Source organism: Strigops habroptila, chromosome 6 (assembly GCF_004027225.2).
Source record: "Strigops habroptila isolate Jane chromosome 6, bStrHab1.2.pri, whole genome shotgun sequence".
NCBI classification, from domain to species: Eukaryota; Metazoa; Chordata; class Aves; order Psittaciformes; family Psittacidae; genus Strigops; species Strigops habroptila.
The window spans coordinates 10613355-10633101 of record NC_044282.2 but is presented as its reverse complement, the minus strand read 5'-3'; the positions used below and the strand labels follow the sequence as shown (position 1 = coordinate 10633101).

At 39.1% G+C, this 19747-nt stretch overlaps 1 protein-coding gene across 1 annotated transcript in view; it reads right to left on the bottom strand.

Moving 5' to 3' along the window:
* The window catches only part of MAN1A1 (mannosidase alpha class 1A member 1), a 148111-nt gene that overhangs the window by 59925 nt on the left and 68439 nt on the right, over positions 1-19747 (bottom strand). The window contains exon 5 of the mRNA XM_030491094.1: positions 2543-2637. Coding sequence (XP_030346954.1) covers positions 2543-2637 — 95 coding nt within the window. The remainder of the gene's footprint in view (positions 1-2542; positions 2638-19747) is intronic.

The window sequence follows — 19747 nt, the reverse complement described above, 5'->3', positions numbered from 1 at the left end:
GCCACTACCACTTTATACACATCTCCCTCTGCAGCCTCTCTTTATACCAGTGGTTTCAGTCAGTACAGTCAACAAGTGTTATACAACACTGGTTACTCAAATAAGCAAGTGAGCTGTAAAAGGAACTTCAAATTTGGTGGTATAAGCAGAAGTGAAAAACAAATGCTGCTGATGAGCTAAGACACACAGCAATATTGAGAATGCCAGAAATATGGAAGTGCAATGAAATATTTAGAAAAAAAGAAAAGGTAATTTCAGTACAAACTACCATTCTAATTACTTAAAATGTACTTCAGAGACAAAAGGCAATTTTACAAACACACACTCAAGAAACGGCTAATAATTTTAGCTGAAAAATAGTACAGTGAAATTTTAAATATACTTGATAATAAGGGTGCCACAAGTAAGATAGTGAGTGAGCTTCCCGTGCAATGAAAGTTGCGATGAAAGCAGCAGGATGAAGAAAAGCAATGGGGAAGAGAAAAAGTACAAGACTTCAGGTGGATGCCTTTGGTATGTTAGGACATGCTCAGACAGAAAAACATGTATGTTTACACAGAGAGGCATGCAAGGAGAGAGCAAGTCTGGCTATGATGATACAGGACAGAGAAAACAAACTATTTTGTGAAGAACATTTGCATAATGAAACAAATATCCAGCTCATCTGTCAATCCAAAAATAGTAATTTAAAAATAACCACTGACACCCACAGTCTATTGTGAGTGTTCTTCAGTTTGAAGCATAAATCAAAATAAAATATTAATCAGAAATAAGGCATATTAGGTCAGTAATATATGCAGGCTTCAGTGGCTTAGCATTTCCTAAGCTTGGATGACAGCGTATTTGTTTACACATAGTATTATGGAAGAGTCATCTACTGAAGGTCAAATCTAGACAGATGTGCAAAGATTCAGAATGAATAACCAATAACTTAGCATTTAATGTAACTTTTTCTGCCATAGCAAAGGAAGTTATCTCGGCAGAGATCCTTTTCCACTTTTGTGCCAGATAAGAAATGAATCTCTTTTGCATTACCACCTTGTAGTGTTTGTGGCTGACATTTGTAGTGCACCACAGCAGCTGTTGCTAGAAGCTAGGATCAAAACCATGAAGACCTATCACAGAATTTGAACTATTTGCAAATCGCATTGATATATTTAGTGGATAAGCAGAGATTTAGATAAGGCCTACATATAAGACAAATTTTTGTTTACATACACTACATAGAATAAGGTACTGCAATCACAAATGTAAACTAGAGTTTTTTTGTAACAGCTTAGAAAAACCCCAAACCCACAAAACTCAAGCTGTTGTGCTATTGAATTTGTGGAGAATTCATTAAAATCTGTTGAGAAGAAATAATTCGCATGCATGCAAGTAAAAGTCAAAGCCTGAGGATCACCACCGGGCAGCAGTTAATCAGCCCCTTCAATAATGAGCAAGTTCAGAAAGTGCTAACTCCCTACTGCTCCTGCACACAGACATGTTTTTTGCCTCCCGCCTCACTTCTGTTTGAAAGGAAGGTGGAAGACAAGTCTGAACTGACACACCAGAGGTTTCTGTAGAGGCTCTGAGCAGTTTACTGTGAAGCCTGAATCCAACCAAGTGAGCACGTCAATGTGCATCCTATGTACATGGGAAAAGCGTACCCATCGTACGTACATACGATACCACCGTAAATACAGCTCAAACAGAGAAGAGTGGAAGATGCTGACTACCAAGGAAAGAACCATGCAAAAAACCACAACACCAACACAGGGATATGTGAAATTCTCAGTTCACTTTCTTGTGACAGGTGGTGCTGGGGTTTATTCGCAGCATGAAGAAAGCTGATGTGTCCTTACGAGTACACAAATATCCCTCACGTGTAATTTTCAATATTCTTCCTCAAGCAGTGCAAAGAAAACATTTTCTTTACCAGCACAGTATCACTGCCAGTAGCCCTGAGATGGACCAAGGAGATGCTAACACCTGTCTGGAGTCAGATACTAGAGGTCAGAGAGACTTCAAGAGATCATGCATCCTCTGCAGCAAACACGCAGCTGCCTTCAAATCACAACTGGCCAAAGCAAAACCCCTCTTTGGGAGAGGGTGCATAACATCAAGTCACTTGTAGCAGGTATTACTCTTGTTTCTTGATATGAAGGACACACTGATACTACATCTGAGAACAGGTAAAAATAAAGAGTACAAAGTGGCTGGAAACCTTATCTCTTCAGAGCAGCACATGTTCTTTTGCTATCACTCTATCTATAACAATACTAAAAGCAATGAAGGACTTCAGTAAAAGTGATAGGCAACACACTAACTGACAAAAAAGCAGCCAGTACATGAATAAATGTACTTCTATATGCATTCTTGTGCATACAACATATATCTACTTAAATTTCCAAATTTAAACTATAGAACTAAGGATATTATATCAACTTTTATGTAGCTGGGAAGACAAAAACTGTATAGCAATTGTAATAGTTCTGTGGTGAAGATGGTTTCAGTATGACTTTTTTTCTATGCTCTAGTCACCAAAGACCAGTTGTTTTACCTCTTGATATTAAGCAATGCCCAAGGTATCCCAGTGGGAGTGTTGAAAGCAGGTAGCAATTTCTCTCCAAGCTCCACTGCCTTTTTTCGGAAAACCTGAAAATTAAGAAGAAACAGTGTTGGAAAATGCATTGCTGCTCCCACTACATTAATTTAGATAATACCATTATTGAGTGTATGGTACATGTCATCTCAGCACAAGGAAGCATTCCTGCATTTTTAGAGTGGCGTCAAAGGAACTAAGCAGCACAACTCATTTTCCATTACACACAGTAAGTGGAGAACTCACACAGCAGGATCATGCAGTGATGATGCCCAGATGACCTGCATCTGGCATGACCAGCATCAAGCCAGAGACGGCACAGCTGGACTGGCTCCGGTTTGTGCAGAGCTGCTTGCGCACTGCCTGCTGTGCCTGCCAGGTACTCCAGGGTCAGAGAGGGGGCTGTTCTCTGGGTACGCTGCTAGACCCAGGCTGGCTGGTAGGCAGCTGGCATCTCCTCCCACAGCCGTGGGGATGCAGCCACAGAAATGCCGCCTTTGCTCTGTGTGAGGTTTATTAACGGTGGCTAAGCGTGTCATGGGAACCCGGGCTGGATTGCTGTGTGCCTGCCGTACTGCGGATATGCTGCACAGGCAATCTGCAGCCAAACCACATCACCCCCCTCAGAAAAAAAAGAAGAAAAACTATATTTTTGCAGCACCACAGTCTTTAGGGACTTGTATACACCTGGCTTATACCCAGATAGTACCAATGCCATGATTCATAAAAAAATTGGAGTATATCCCTGCAGGTAACTGAGACTTCACTTATCTTTAGCATCTAAAGTGTTCCAGCTTTCATCTTGAAAACAAGAAGTGGTAAGACCCCAAACACTTGACATATGCCCACAAATTGGCAAACAATTTAACATCAGGAACTTTTATATCCACAGTAATAGTTACAAAGCTAGAACAAAGAAAATTTTGCTCTCCTTCAACTACCAGCTCAGCTTAAGTTACACTAACCTGACTTTTTGAGCACTAAGTGTTCTAGTAAGACAGCTTTTAATTAGAAGCAATATTGTTCCAACTTAAATATAGAAACCTATTTAGTGATTTCAATATGTGTATGTTCAAGGCCTATCTGCTTGGAGTTACACTGAGATCCTGTGCAACACTGAAAGGGATTATCCCAGGTGTAATAGCTAAGATAGCAAAGTCACCTTCATTGTCCTCCCTTTCTAATAACAGCTCCTTTCAAATAATTTTTTTCCTCTCAGACATATTTATGATGAATTTTTATTTATGTATAAGAAATCAACTTGTACATCTGCTGCATCTCACAGTGTAGCAAAATACAGTAAATTTTTTGAGAAGGAAAAAAATGCACTTTGCTTTGTTGAAGTTGGCATTGGCCCACCTCTCAAGCATGTCAAGGTCCCTCTGGGTGGCACCCCTTCCCTCCAGAGTATCAACCAAACCACACAGCTTGGTGTTGTTGGCAAACTTGCTGAAGGCACACTCAATCCCACTGTCCATGTCACCAAAAAAGATGTTGAACTGAATCAGTCCCAACACTGACCCCTGAAGGACACCACTCATAACCGATCTCCAATTGGACATTGAGCCATTGACGGCAACTCTCTGCATGCGGCCATCCAGCCAATTCTTTATCCACCGAGTAGTCCATCCATCAAATTCATGTCTCTCCAGTTTAGAGACAAGGATGTTGTGTGTGACAGTGTCAAACGCTTTGCACAAGCCCAGGTAGACAACGTCAGCTGCTTTGCCCCTGTCCATCAGTTCTCTAGCCCCATCACAGAAGGCCACCAAATTGGTCAGGCAGGATTCCCCCTTAGTGAAGCCATGTTGGCTGTTACCAACCACCTCGTTGTTTTTCATGTGCCTTAGCATGGTTTCTAGGAGAATCTGCTCCATGATCCTGTCAGGCACAGAGGTGAGACTGACTGTTCTGTAGTTTCCCGGGTCTTTCATTTTCCCCTTCTTGAAAATGGGGGTTATATTTCTCTTTTTCCAGTCGTCGGGAACTTCACCTGATTGCCATGATTTTTCAAATATGATGGACAGTGGCTTAGCAACTTCATTTGCCAGCTCCTTCAGGACCTGCAGATGGGTTTTCTCAGGACCCATGGCCTTGTGCACATAAATGAATGTAAAACTCTGGAATAATCATGTTACCCATAAAAAACCTCTCAACTACCCCATAGTCTCTTCATATGACACAGATCTCAAGATTTCTGTGACAATAGTCCAAGATTTAGAATTACAGTAAAAGGTATTTTGAGGGATGTTAAGTCATTTGAAACTGAATTATGGCTGGAGTCAGAAAATATTTTAAGTGGATTGCATGTGAGTGCTGCGAGAAACCTGAAGCAGGGCAGCAGGGAAAACAATTTGCTCAGAAATCCCATCATAATCCGGGTTATTTCTGACTCCCCTGTTCACTGATTGTGTGGATTCTGCTGAGAGGTATGGGTTTGTGATCTTCATCCAGCACATAATTCAGACTCCCCAAGGGTTAAAACCTTGAGTGAAACTCAGAAATGTTTGGTGCAGACTATAATCATCTTTTACTAGATTTCCCTGAGAGAAGCAAGTGACCATAACCCACCAGGAGCATACAAGTTTTCGCCTCATTACAGTACCTTGGTCTGTTGAACCCAAACCTATGCTTTGCTCTTTCAGCACAAGAGAGGCCTCCTCAGCCTTTCGCTATATATGGTGTAACCAACTCATCAGCTTACCTTAGTATCTCTACCCTGAAACACCGAAGTATTAACAGGAGAACAGTTACGATGACCCTCCCAAGCAATGGGCACACAAGGATCCTGAATTTCTGTAGAAGCTCCTGCTGTGCAGGGTAAAACCCTAGCTTTTGCTATAGATAAAGAGAATAGACACTGTACTTTATGCAGTGTGGTTAAGGCGCCATATGTACTCTGTTTAGATGTGTATTTAAAGATAAAACGAGGTCTCCCTTTCATAAAGCACATACATATTTAACCACAGCAGTGGCAGTCAGGCTCAGTAACTGCTGTACCTTACAGGCTGTATTATTCGTTCATCATTAAAAAGATTACATGCAAACTCAGAAAAGGTGAGTTACAATAACTGCTTCTGGACAAAAATGTAACATTTTAGTATCTTAATTAAAGATTTGATGCACAACTATAATGCTTTACTTTCACATATTTCTACCAACTCAAAATTTTTTCAATTATATTGTATTTCTTTTATAAATTAACAACCTAATTGATTTCTTTCAAAATAAAATTGCCTACTTCATGGAAATGTCAAAAATAATGGTTATCAAAAAATAAACACATCCGATATGAAGGGCTAATTTAACATGGCTGAATGACTGCTAAATCACTATTAAGAGAACAGTATAGGCAAGAATGACAAGAATACACCACCACTCCGAATGACTGAACACCATAATAGCAACTGCAAGCAGCAAAATGATGCTCTTTCAGAAAGGGTAAAAGGGTGAAGATTAATAAAGGAACCACTTTATTTTTCAATTTGCAGCTTTAACAGTTAAAAAATAGTAATAGGAAAAGCAGGTGTTGTAATTATTGCACACTGTCCACAATTCTCACCGTATTTTTCTTTTGCAGAAACATCCAATATAGAACAAGAAATAAATATTGTACTGGGTGAACTTTTTTTTTTTTTTTTTTTTTTTTGGATAATGAAAGCAAATAAAGAACAGAAACTTCTACTTGATATCTCTATCGCTGACATGAATTTCAACTTTTTGCCATGCCGTAATCTCTCCCCACTATCACTCAGTAAAGTAATTTTTCAGTAAGCAAAAAGTGTGACAGCCATTACTGAGGTGCACAGACTAAAGGCAGAAATGACAGAGCACAAAACTGAGAGACATTATATATAATAAAGGAAAAGTTCTACAGCAAAATTTCCCATGCCAGTGGTTATCTTGAAAGGCTCGAGGACTTTTCCTGGCCTCTCCTCACGGATGATCAGCCAGCAGTAACAAAGGCTTATTTTCACGAAGTACTCCAACTGGATCAGACCTGGCAGAAGTTGTCACAGCCTCATGCCTGCACCCACCCTTCATCCCACACTTAGTTCTCACAGTTTAAATATTTTCCTACAAGTCTAAAAGTCTATAAAACACTCCCAAGACCTCCATGACTTGCTCCACTGCTCTATCAGATCTAGACTGCATACTTTTTAAGGAAGAGGGACTGTGGAGTTATTTACCTGACATATCATCTGCCCCTTTATCAGGTGATGCAATGAGCAAGCCACACTGTCACCAACCCCTTATTTTAAACTGAGAATTCAGAGGAAATACTATGGCTGCCTTTAAAAAGAAAGCAAACAACTAAAAATTGCACTGACATTTAACTCAGCTAGATACTATACTACATGAAAGAAAATTATTCTAAGTGAAGTACTGTGATGCAGGATAGAAATGATAATTGAAATCATTGAATACTTAATCACCGTGTAACACTATAAGCTCAGGTAGGATATTAAATGCTTTCTCAAGCATTTCTTTCTAACCTAATTTTAGCCAGAAGACAGATTTTGGATGTGAGATAATCCTTCTTGTTAAATTAAAAATATTATTAATATTTTTAAATGTGTAAGATCTCTAACAAACTTGTATGATATTGATTCACACTGTGTGACGGTCCTGTGCAAGAAGGACTTGTGGTACAAGTACACAGACCCCTTCATACTCTGCATTCCTACTCAAAATTAGCACTAAAGCAAATTAGACAGTTACTATAGTCATATAATAGATTATACAGAAGATAGAGTTAGTACATTTTCTATTCAGATGTACTTTTATATTAGTAGGCTGTGAATTGTTAGTTAAAGTAAGCTCAATGGTTGGTAAAGCAGCACCTTCGTTATCCTGTGAGTTAGCAATCTCAAGTGCCTTACAAACACAAAAGTCACTCCAAGCCATCACCATTGCTCCAAGCCGTAAGTGGTAATACATGAACAAAAAATGCTGTGCACACTTGGCTTTCCCGTTACTGTCCATTCCACAGGCAATGCACATATCAAGCCAAGAGGCAAAACATTATTTTCTCACTCCATTAGACATTCTTAATTGTTTTTTAAATACATATAAGTATTTTTGGTCTTCATAAGAGAGAACAAACTAACTTGGGAACTTCCCTTACCACACAGTCACTGCACAAGATGCTAGGAGGCATGCTTTTGCACAACACCATACCTACAGATGTTGTGAATCCCAATGCCAGAAGTCATCCACTTCCTCAGGAGCTATAATCTGCATCTTTCATTCTAGTAGGACTGCTAGCACTCTTACTGAAAAAGGTAAGGAAAGTAACCACATTTACATATATAGTACTTCCATCAGCAGTTTTTCTATAGTAATTGTATTTCTAATAAAAATTTCCTTTTTTTTTCTCAAATGTGACCTTAATTCGGAGAGGCGCTCTTGCTTACAAAGGTAGTTTGGGTATGTGATTTTTTTTTTGGTTCTGTTTACTTTGTGTCACTTATGCAAATGCACAGGTTTGGGTGTGAATTAGGACACGAAGTTGTGATTTTAATGAACTACGTTTTCCAAATACCTGCTTAATTTAAAGCAGTTACTCTCATTCTCTACACAACCTTTGGCATGCAGACACCAAAAGTGTGTTTTGTGATTTTTGTTTTTAAATGGCTTTACAGAAGAAGTATTTTTCTTTTGAAACAGATTGTTAAAAGAGGTCATACGTCCAGAATTGCCTTGCTCATGGTTAGAAGACCCAATCCCACAATCAATCAGATTTTACAAACTCTTGTGTCCATTATCAAATCTTGCTTAGAGTAAACAGCGTTCCCACAGACAAATGAGGATCTGCCTGCAAAGATGCAACTGCAGGGCTAAGACCAGAGCTATCATCTGGTGAGTACCAGCTTTCATTATAGTGCAAGAATGTTAACTCCTCTGGATAAATGAAAACATTTCCTCTGGCTGGAATGACAAACCCCTTTGAAAATGTTAGATTACCTCATCATAGATTTAATTGCTGTTGCTAATCAGGAAGAAAAGAAAACACAGGAAACAAAGAAATATCTTGAATTGCGTATGAGGTACGTCTAATTAAAAAGGAGCGTAACATGGTACAATATCATAAATCAAAGAACAGACAAGAATTCTGATATCATAAATCAAAGAACAGCCAGAGTTTTGCCTTAAAAAGTCCTCCATATAAGGGAAACCAGAAGATAAATTTTAACATCAAAGGAAATGATCCTATTTTAATTTGTTTTTTCAATTGACAAAGACATTTTCTTCACTTTTCTAATTGTGTCAAATTAAACATCTTTCATTTTTGTATTATATTTATAGATAGAAACTGACAAGCCACTAAGTAAGATTTATTGCTTTTTTTCCTGTACCTGACTGCCTTTCTCAGTAGGGTAAGGAAAGAATATTTCAATGCAAAAGCAGGAAACGAGAGCAGAAAAATGAACAGGGACAGGCCCCTTTGCTGCTCTTTAGAACACTGAATAGAAATCCTTTCAGTGTAGCAAATGTTGATTTAGGTTTAAAGTGATCTTCCAACAAGAGAACTCTCTTAGAGGAACTTGGTCCAATATCTTCTTCCCTGAAAGACAACCCAGGATTTTTGCTATGTTTGCATTTGTTTTATTTTTACAATGAAGGATTAGAAATACTACAAAAATTGTGGCACTCCACCTAACATACCAGAACACTTGAAATACTGTAAGCCGAATTCTTCCACTACCTTCAAAACCAAGTGATACCATGCTAAAGTGTCATGTTTGAAACTATTTCCTGTAACATATTTTCAGTGTTTATGACACCTGGATAAGTTACCCAGCTGCTGGCATTAATTCAGTGGCAATTACTGCTTTTAGAATGACTGTAACCTTGACACTAGCAGGTGGCTTTGAGTTTAACTTCATTCAGTCCCCACTTGCAGCTGGCTGAGGCAAGTCAGTTATGAATTATCAGTGCTACAAGGTGAGGAGACAGTTAATAACATTTCTGGAAACAAGTCTTATAATGGGTCATGTCATGTGGTAACCAGTACCAACAGAAGGAGCCCAAGGATTTTGTCTAGGACTTTCAAGCCGCAGTAGTATTTATTGTACACCCAGATCAAAAAATGCTGAGAGTGTGTTTTCAGCATTTTCCTCAGAAAACAGGCTTGGTCCAAGACCAGCTTGCTAGTTCTGAGCCAGCCCTGGTCCTGCTGGACCTAAGTGGAGCACATGTGAAATGTCACACCAATGCACGAGCCCACCTCCAGCTCATGGCTGCACCCAGCCCCATGTCTTCTTACCAGGATACAGAAGAGGACAGTGCATTAAAAATGAGTGGCTCTGCTCGAGGCTACACCTGCAGTGGCCAAAGACAGGACAAAGCTAACCAGCATGACTGCACATGTTCATACCAGAGGCAGCATCATGCTCTTCAGCACCCTGCGTGTTGAGGAGGATTTCTGGTTCTCAAGCATAGACCCAAAGCACCTTTGCCCATCTGTATTACTTTGCTCAGAGCTAATAAGCCTCCCCTCAATCCCCAAGACTGGAGGGTCACTGATGGCTGAGCACAGCAGGGCTGGCTCTCCTGGGGCTGCACCAACCTGGAGCTCAGAAGGTTGTCTGGATGTGAGAAGTTTCCCTACAGAAGCAAGGTGGTGCTTCTGTACTAAACACCCTAAAGCATCCCACACTGCCTGTGCTGAGCAAGCCAAACTCACTAACAGGAGCATCCCAGGAACAGCCAGCCCAGACAGTAAGGACATGACTATGTGCTGGAAATTTAAATTTCTACCAATTCTGTAAAAGCAGCATGAAGAAAACAAAGTGTGCTTTAGCTTCTTTACAAAGCATTGTTTGCCACACTTTCATATGAGAAACTTGACTGGACAGGGCAGCATTTTATTTTATTGAGAATTTGAACAGGTGCCTTCTCCCTGGAGATTATCAAAACACAACCTGCTGGGTTTCTACCCCCTCGGGATGCCAGCAGAGGGAGCACAAGACAGGCTGTTAACACACAGCATAGGGGCATCTTGGGGTTAGGAGATGTCAGAAATCCCAAGAAAAGAGCTAAATTAAACAAAAAAAACCCCTTAGTTTGGTAATTAATCTCAGATGGTCTCATTAAAATTCTCTAAGCAGCATTACTTTCCATATAAATCTCTCTCTCAGACATATAAACAATATCACAGCTGTATAATGCAGAAGGAATGTTTAATTTGAAAATAATGACAATCTGCAGCCACTCCCAGCATTCACCTGCTCAGCATTTACCATCATACAATGCTGGGCTGGAACATGTTAAAAGCAAGTGATTTTCAATGGGGAGAGCCTGGAAAATACAGCCCGGTAGTTAACAGGGAACTTTCTACACCAATCTAAGGCTGAAACAGTCACAGGGTAGTAATTATAATGAGATCTTCAGTATGGGAATCCAAAGCTTACGTTTGACACATATGCAAGAGCAGCAGGTATCAGAAAGCTCAAACCTTGCAAAAGCTCTTGGCACCCAAGATGTCATGGCCATTCAGGTGTACATACGTTTTCAGCTTTTGAAAATCATGACAATAGAAGTAAGTAAATAACCTCACTGGAGAGGTTCAGGCAGCTTGTGGCACCTGTGAGCAACAACTATCTCACCTGCAAACTGGTAGAGTCTTTTTCACAACTTGAGGAAATAAAAAGACACGGGTAAGCCTCTAGATCTGTACTGCTCTTTGTAAAATACTCCAGTACACTGGTCACCAGCTCATAGAAGCAGATACACTTTAAAAAGATGCTTATTACAAAAAGCAGATTATATTTTTTTGGGGGGGGGGGGAAAATCCATTCTTCAATTAGCTTGTTTTTGTTATGGTTTCACTGATGGCAAGAAAATTAATTTTCTTTTCTAGCTGATTATTGTACCCAAGAAGCCCCATAGTACCATAAAGAGTCTCCCCCCTGCAGAAAAGACTGTAGAGAACTTAATCAAATGGAAGTAACTGGATTAGTGAGAGATTTCCAGATTTAATCCAAATGTACATAGCAACAAGCACAAAACCCCCCAAGTTATCAGCAGTAGCTAACATACTTCAGTTATTTTTTACTAAAGAATTTCTAAGTAGATAGATTGTGTTTGAAAATCTTATCTTAGAAAGGCCACTAATATATGATACGGACTGGCAGAAAGAAGGCAAGGCACAAACCAAAGAAACATATGGTAACTTATACACATCTAACTTGAACGATAAAAATTGGAATGAACGAATTGCTAAATAACTGCAGAATTAAAAAAATAAAATAAAATAAATGAAGAGTTTGTTCCAGCTATATTTAGTTATTTCCTTTTGTGCTATACATGTGTATTTAAGATTGCTTACACAGACATAAACTCCCAGAGCTTTTTAACAGGAAGAACTTTTAGACCACAAGAGAAAAAATAACTACTAATTTACCTACTAATGTCAAGAAAGCATTAGGTTTTTTAAAGTGTATGTATACCTGCACAATTATAAGCTAGAACCCACTAGTACCTGGAAAGCTCATGAACTGACCATTTAATAATATCTCTGTTGTGATAATTCAAGAAAAAGTGGTGATTAATGTAGTAAACTTTAACAATTGTCTGTTATAAAAAGAATTTGATAGGTGTAAATCCTTTGGGAATTTCTCACCCCAAACTCAGGGCAGCCTCAATTTTTCAAGAGGTGTGATATACAGCATGCACGATGAGTAATGAGTTGGATTTGCTGCATATGTGCAATCAACTGTGTGCTGGCAGCTGGCTCCTGAGGCCCAAACCACAGGTAGCAATACTCACTCCTACAAAAGCTGTGCTCCAATCTTAGGATTCTGAAATCCCAAACCACCCCAAATAAATAAATTATGAAACAGCTCAGCGTCACTAAATCAGTGTCAAAGACTTTGGCTGCCAGTCGCAGTCTTGCATCCTGTCAGCAACAGAAAGCCTGGAATCCCAGTTCTCCAGTCAAATAAAGCATGTGTTTCTAGCAAGGGCAGAATGCAAAGCTAGCAGGCATTAAAATTGTCAGCAGCTCATGACAGAGGACTAAGCACACACCTAAGAGCTAGTGGAAGTTTCAAATCTCTGCTTTTACCCAATATCCACATAACTGGAACAGGATATTAACTCATTATATACCTATTATCACTATGATATATCCTGCTTCAAACAACAGGCAGCACTGTAAGAGGCACCAGGAAACTGCACAACTGAAGGATGAACACACCATCAGTAAAAGACTCCTTCCCAAGATCCCTCCATCCCCAACAAAACAACCACCCCTCAAACTTGCAGAAGTCTGATATTCAAATGCTTGGATTCTGGTGAGAGACACTTGTCAGCCCTAGAAGCAACTTCAGGCAGGGATGAAAAGAGCACAAAATATGCCATGTATTTAGAGCTCAGGTGTTCTACAGTTAAGGAAGATGACACATGTATTTGAAAATATATTGGATGTAAGTAAATATGAATGAAATTAAAAATACGGCATATACAAGTCAAACTCATTATACTGTGAAGTGATACAGAAAACATCTGGATGTCATCTTAGAGGTTTGTGTTTTTCCTGATTAAGGAAACAGCTGCCTTAGTAAAATTACTCATATCCACCAGTAATGAAGAGTATCTGTTAGCACAATTCCTCTGTTAAGCCACAAGCATCTGCTTCCTAATTTTCTTTTTATTTAGTCTTGTGTACCCAGCCCAAGTGCTGTAACAACAAATTTAAATAGCTGCCTCATTTTACATTTTGCAAGCTATCATATCTAAACAAAGAATAGCACTTTGCATATGAAACTCTCCTTTCAAGCAGGTGACCATTGAGAGAGGTGATTTGCAACACCATCTGTGTGAAAGCAGGGGGTGGGATGGAAGAGCCTAATAAACTTTGCACGGCGAATCAATAATTACATCCTTAATGTAGCATAAAGTGCTAACAGAAGATTCATTCCTGGCCTTGTAAATGCAATTGTGTCTTTTAATTCCAATACCATTAAGCGATTCAGAGTGATACCTTCACTCCAAAGTATGCTCCTAGTCCACGGTGGCAGGCACAGAAAAAGCTACATTCACTCTGCATAGGTAAAGAATATTCTACTTGCCTCGTAATGTTAACTGAACAGCAAATGGAGAGCTGTTTCAGCCAGTGTTATGTGATACTTGTAAGTTTTTCCTGCTGTTCATGGAGTTTTAAATGATGCTTATCAAATATACAAGTATAACAACATGAACAAGATACCAAGTATGCCCACTTTAATTGTTCTTCTGCTCATTTTTTTTCCTAGATATATTTACACACTTTAATATTTTTCTCCAACCTCAGAATAATAGCTTAATGAAATGACTCTTTACAGTTGGAATCAAAAGGGTCCCTGGACAGAAGAGTCCAAGGTCTCCCATATTCTGCCATCTTCCTTTGCATCGACCACTAGCAGATGCGTACCGGCAGTGCAAACCTAGTCAACATGCAGAGCTGACAGAACAAAAAATAACTACTCTGTTGTTTTGTTCTGGTCCTCCTCAAAAGGGCGATCTTCCTGAATCACCACATAGTCTCAGTCTGACACCATCACCAGTATTCTAAGTTGGGCATTTATATCACTCAGAGACCAGGCCTCAAATGGTTAACATTTATGCTGACAATGCCCTCAGACCAGGTAGCATAGAGTAGCATTTTTCCAGCCAGCTCAGGGCTTGTTCCTTCTGGAAAAAGTTATTCCTACTGCTGATGCCATGGCCCTAAGAAAGGAAAGATTTCCTTTACCCTGCTCTTTTCATGCAAAGTGCTCCAGATAGCCAAAAGGCTGTGTTTTCATGAAGCTTTGAGTGAAACTTCAGAGAACCACAGAATGGTTGAGGTTCAAAGGGACCCTTGTGGAGGTCATCTGGTCAGACCCCACCTGCTCCAGCAGAGCCACATAGCGCCAGTTGCTCAGGACCAAGCCCAGACAGCTTTTGACTATCTCCAAGGATGGAGGCTCCACAACTTCCCTGGGCAACCTCTGTAGTGCTCAGTCACCCTCACAGTAAAAACGTGTTCCTTGATGTTCAGTGGAAACCTTCCGTGTTTCAGTTTCTGCTGAAAGTTATATATAAATGTTATATTGTGGTAGAGCATTAGGGCATGCACAGGGCAGTGTCACAGTGCACTAGACAAAAGTAGACATTGTCTAGTGTATAGCAGACAGCAAGTCTTCTCTTGTAAGGTAGTAGTGGTTTGCTTTAGAAAGAAGCAAGCTGTAACCTAATAATAACAATGACAACTAAGAACCAGCAAACTACATGCAATGAAGATGACAAAAGGAGTAGAGCAAGGAACAAAGCAGGATGAAAATCCAAACTGACAAATTTGAATACCAAAGTTTTAAAACAAGCTTGGCACAAAATTGCAGAGTTCCAGGCTTTACACAGTCTTCATTAAACACAAAAAGCTTAAAGAGTCTCATTTGCATTGAAGTTTTTACTCTAATGTCCTTTACCAGAGACTCTCTGTTCCTCTTCACACATGGGCAATCCCACTGACCATTAATTTGATGTGTTCATGGCTACAAGAAGAATAAATTAAAGCCTACTCTTTTGGAGTGTTTCTTCTACTCTTTAAATATAGATCAAATTGTTATGGTTTAGCCCCAGCCAGCAACTAACTACTGCTCAGCTGCTTGCTCATTCCCCAGCCCCCACATGCCAGGAGTAGAATCAGGAAAAGGTAAAACCTGCAGGTTGAGATAAAAATAGTTTAATAATTGAAATAAAGTAAAATATAATAACAAGAATAATAATAGGGAAAAGAGAGAGAGGAATAAAACACAAGAAACACAAGTAATGCACAACACAATTGCTCACCACCTACTGACTGATGCCCAGCCCGACCCAAGCAGCATTTGGTCCCTTCTGGTAACTCCCCCCAGTTTATATGCTAGGCATGTTGTGCTGTGGTGTGGAATACCCCTCTGGCTAGTTTCGACCAGGTGTCCTGTCTCTGCTTCCTCCTGGCTTCTTGTACCCCTCCTCACTGGCAGAGCATGAGAGACTGAAAAGTCCTTGATCAGGGTAAGCACTACTTAGCAACAACTAAAACATCGGTGTGTTATCAGCATTGTTCTCAGACTGAAGCCAAAACACAGCACTGTACCAGCTACTAAGAAAAAAATTAACTCTATCCTAGACAAAACCAGGACACAAATATAAATGAGTATTCACTGAAAATTAATATTTTATATTAAGGCTGTCCCATGTTTAAACAGTAAAGTGCTTCTTTTAATCCTTATGCTAGGACTGAAGTTGACACAGGAATTTCCAGATTTTGTGATCTCAGATACTGGAAACATCATAAATGTTTTAAAAAGTAAAATGATAACAAGTACAAAGACAGTGCCAACTGTCACTTTGCTAGATTTACAGCTTAGGAAAAAGCCATTTGATCATAAAACTCTCTCTCCGATCTTTCCCTACCACCAGCAGCTACAGACTACTTCTGTTTTACTTCTATATATATGGAAAAGGAACCAAGAATTTTTTCTGTTCCAGCCCTAATATTTCAGTGATTTCTCAGATTACAAGTAAATGCTGATACCTGTCACAACTACTACCATCATAGAAACTACTTCTTTAATTTTTTTGGACATAAATTCCATTAAAAACAATGGGATTGGCAAGGTGCCCATTTGGGTAAATTCAGATTGGATTTGCAACTGTGCAAATAGCTTAGCTTGACTCCATGACAGGCGAGGTTTGGAACACTAGCAGTTGCATTGATGACGTGTCCCTACAAAGTTATTTTTCAGGGGAGAGGAATATGCTAAAATTTAGCAGGCTTTGCAGGTTCCTTCCTTCACAAGACCCCTGACATACAATCTAGCTGGCTTTTTATAGAATGATAGAATAGAATCATGTAACAAGAAAAAACTTCTTTTGTATAGCGGGAAAAGAAGATGATGGCTTCTTAACTCAGTGCTTGCTTTCTTATTGTTGAGATTTCTCTGAAAGACAATAGTTACTGAATTGTCTGCTGAATAATGGGCACATCAAAAACAAGCCTAAACAAAGTGCTGGTGTATTTTCCTTAAATAAATACAAGAAATGTGAATTCTCTTGTAGTTCTTTTTATGTAAGCCAAACAGGAGGCTTCAAGAGAGAAGAACTATGATTTAAGAAGCTGCTTTTATGTTGTAAGTTAAACCATCAGGCAGACTAATTCAATTCCTTCCTGTTTACTGTAAGACTATTCCTCTTACTGGACAAGCCATAAAACTAAAGTGACTAAAATATAAGAGGGCAAGCAGACATTTCCCATTCTTAAGAGACAGAAACAAGTGCTCTCACTGAAGAGCAGTGCTGCCAGCAAGTCATAAATTTATGAGCAATTCAATGGCTTCTCTGATTTCCCTGCAGTTAAAACTTCTTTTACAGTTAAAACCCAAAATTATGCCTGTAATTAAACAGCCATAAGATGTTCTTTTCAAAAATTAACATTATTTTTGAATGCAGTGTATACTTGGAGGAAATAACAGAAGTATTCATAAAGATTTCAAGTATGAATATTAGCATACATAGGTATTGTTACTTTGTTTTCCATCCCACCACCCGAAGCAAGGGGGACAGAAAAAAAGACATGACAGTCTCATAAACTCTCTCAATTTTTACCAAAATTCATGACATGGCTTTAGTGTCTTATTTTATTCTTTGACTGAACACACTTCACATAGGCATTCCTAGAGAGAATACTTTGCAGGTTTCACTAAAGTATTTTTATATTAGGTGGTATGTAAATTAAAACATTACAGCACCTTGAACTGTAATTTCAAGTTGGAACTAGATAGTAAAAAAGTCTTAAAAGTAAGATTTAAAAAGGGGCATCTTAACACCAGCTACACTCATTACATCTATCACCAGCTGTCATAGTCTGTCGAGAAAAAATTGGTTGAGCAAGGAGTTCTTATTATCACAGTAAGTCTTTACTTTTGGCCTTGGGTCAGCTAATAACCATATTAACTTAACATACAACCTTCAAGCAAATCAGGAAGGCTGATGGCATTTAACATTGAAGTAAGTCTGCCCAGACGTGCCGCGTACCATCCTCATAGTCTCCTGGAGCAGTGTGGCAACGTCTGCCCAGAGCATCTCAGCAGTTATTGATCTTGCCTGGAATCAGGAAGATTATTTGTTCCTCCCTCTAGAATATAAATGGAAATAAAAGCAACTCTGGAGAGAAAAGACTGCACAGAGATTGAATGATGTTTGTAACTACACTACAGCAGCAAATGCTGATGAAAAGGTTTGAGTTATTCACTGGTTTTGCATGATAAAGGCAAAAAGATTGAAATTGTCTCTATACTATGAATAGTGTTTTTAAGAACAAGTTGGGGAAAATAGCATCCTTTAAGAAATGGTATTATGAGCTGCTGACTGTTCTGCAGCTGTTGGTTCGAAGAGAACAAAAAAGTTTTCAAAGAAAAATAGAAAAGAATGAAGTTCATAGCATATCCTTTTTACATGATGATCCTGAGGATCTACTGGATTGTAAAATTATTTAGTCATGCTTGCAAAAATTAAAGACAAGTTGCCCCTCCACGGACAACATGATTTTAAGGCACTAAGTGGACTGAACCAGCTTCCAAAAACAACTAGTATGGTTATTTTGATTAGCCAGCAAAAGCAAATGACTGTCCAAAGGCTGAAGGAAAGAAACAAACCAGACACATCTAGTTCTTCAGATTAACTAGTTATAGAGCCTTTTCAGTAATTCAGTGCATCTGAATCACAAGAAACAATGGAACCCGCCCTTGATGCCAGAAGATTGCTTTCTGTTAATTGAAGGTTGAGACTCTACTCCAGTAACACTGCTGCTGGCATGATCTTCCTTATTTGCTTCAGAGTTTTGCCAGTTTACATAAGGTTGGGTTTTTTGGATGTTAACATTAGCTTTTGAGCCTTCATGTAGCTAAATGATGAGAATCCCCTCATACTGTAATGTCTTATTTAGCTACCATTTGAAGGAGTTAATCAAGGTCAAGAGAGTTAATGTAAGCAAAGGTGTTGAGTGAAGAATATCAGAGCTGAACACATGAAACAAAATCCAAGTTCTTCAGAATATCTTACCACCTCCTGACCTCTCATACCTTATGCTTTACTAGAAAATTAAACAGTAAGATGGCTAACCAGCTAACACCTGTGGGAAATCAAAAGGATACTACTTGTTGACAAAAGACTTGCAATGTAAACAGTGAGCTAAGAAAGTGAATTTGCTCTTTAAATACATCCTAAACTGTTTTTCCTTGAGGAAAGCAAGTAAGATTTATACAAAACACTGGCGTTACGTACTACACCTCTTTTTCACCTTTCAAATCTTCATGGCAGTGATTTTCTTCATCCTCTTCTCAGTCTTTGGCTTAAGCAAAGTTTGCCCATTTCTGTGCACTTAGCCCTATGCAAAATGAGCTCTTATATTCATTGATCTGAGGAAAACAAAGACTTCATGACAGCTCTGTTTAGGTGTCATCACCTGCCAAACCCCAAATCCCTTTTGGCATCCACTGTGCTGGAAGCGGCACAGGATTTTTCATGTGAACATTTTTTCCAAATTCCTTCTCAATCATTTGCACATAGGATGCACATACAGTCTGTGTACAGCAGAGGCAAGCTTTTGGCACAGGAGAGACAGGGCTGCACCCATTTATCAACCATTCATCAACATTATTCAACTGTTGCATTTTTACAAACAATGCAAACAAATAGCATGTGGATTCCTGCAATTTCCAAAACACCTGAGGAAAAGCTCCCTCTTTATCTTTCCTTTCAAATGTTTCAGATTTCTGTTGTTTGAAAATCACAAACAATATATCCTGCCAAAAAAAAAAAAAAAATACACAGGCTAATTAGCACTTTCTATAAATTGATCCCAAGAGCCCAAGCTAACTTAAAGCTAGTGAACCTTTTTTGTATCTATTTCAGGTTTGATCTGCTGAGCAAGATGTATTGCTAAATCCAAAGGAGACTAAAGGAATATCTGTTTCTTCTGCAGCAAAGATGCCATTATCTGTACCTACTGCTGAAGGCCTGAAGGGCACACAAGAACAGCAACGATGTCTGCTTCTGATTTCGGGCATTCATTTTCTCAATGATTTTGAGTTAGCTTGAAGCAGCAGGACTTGTATGTGGCACAAGGTGCTGTTTTGTAACAAACCTCTA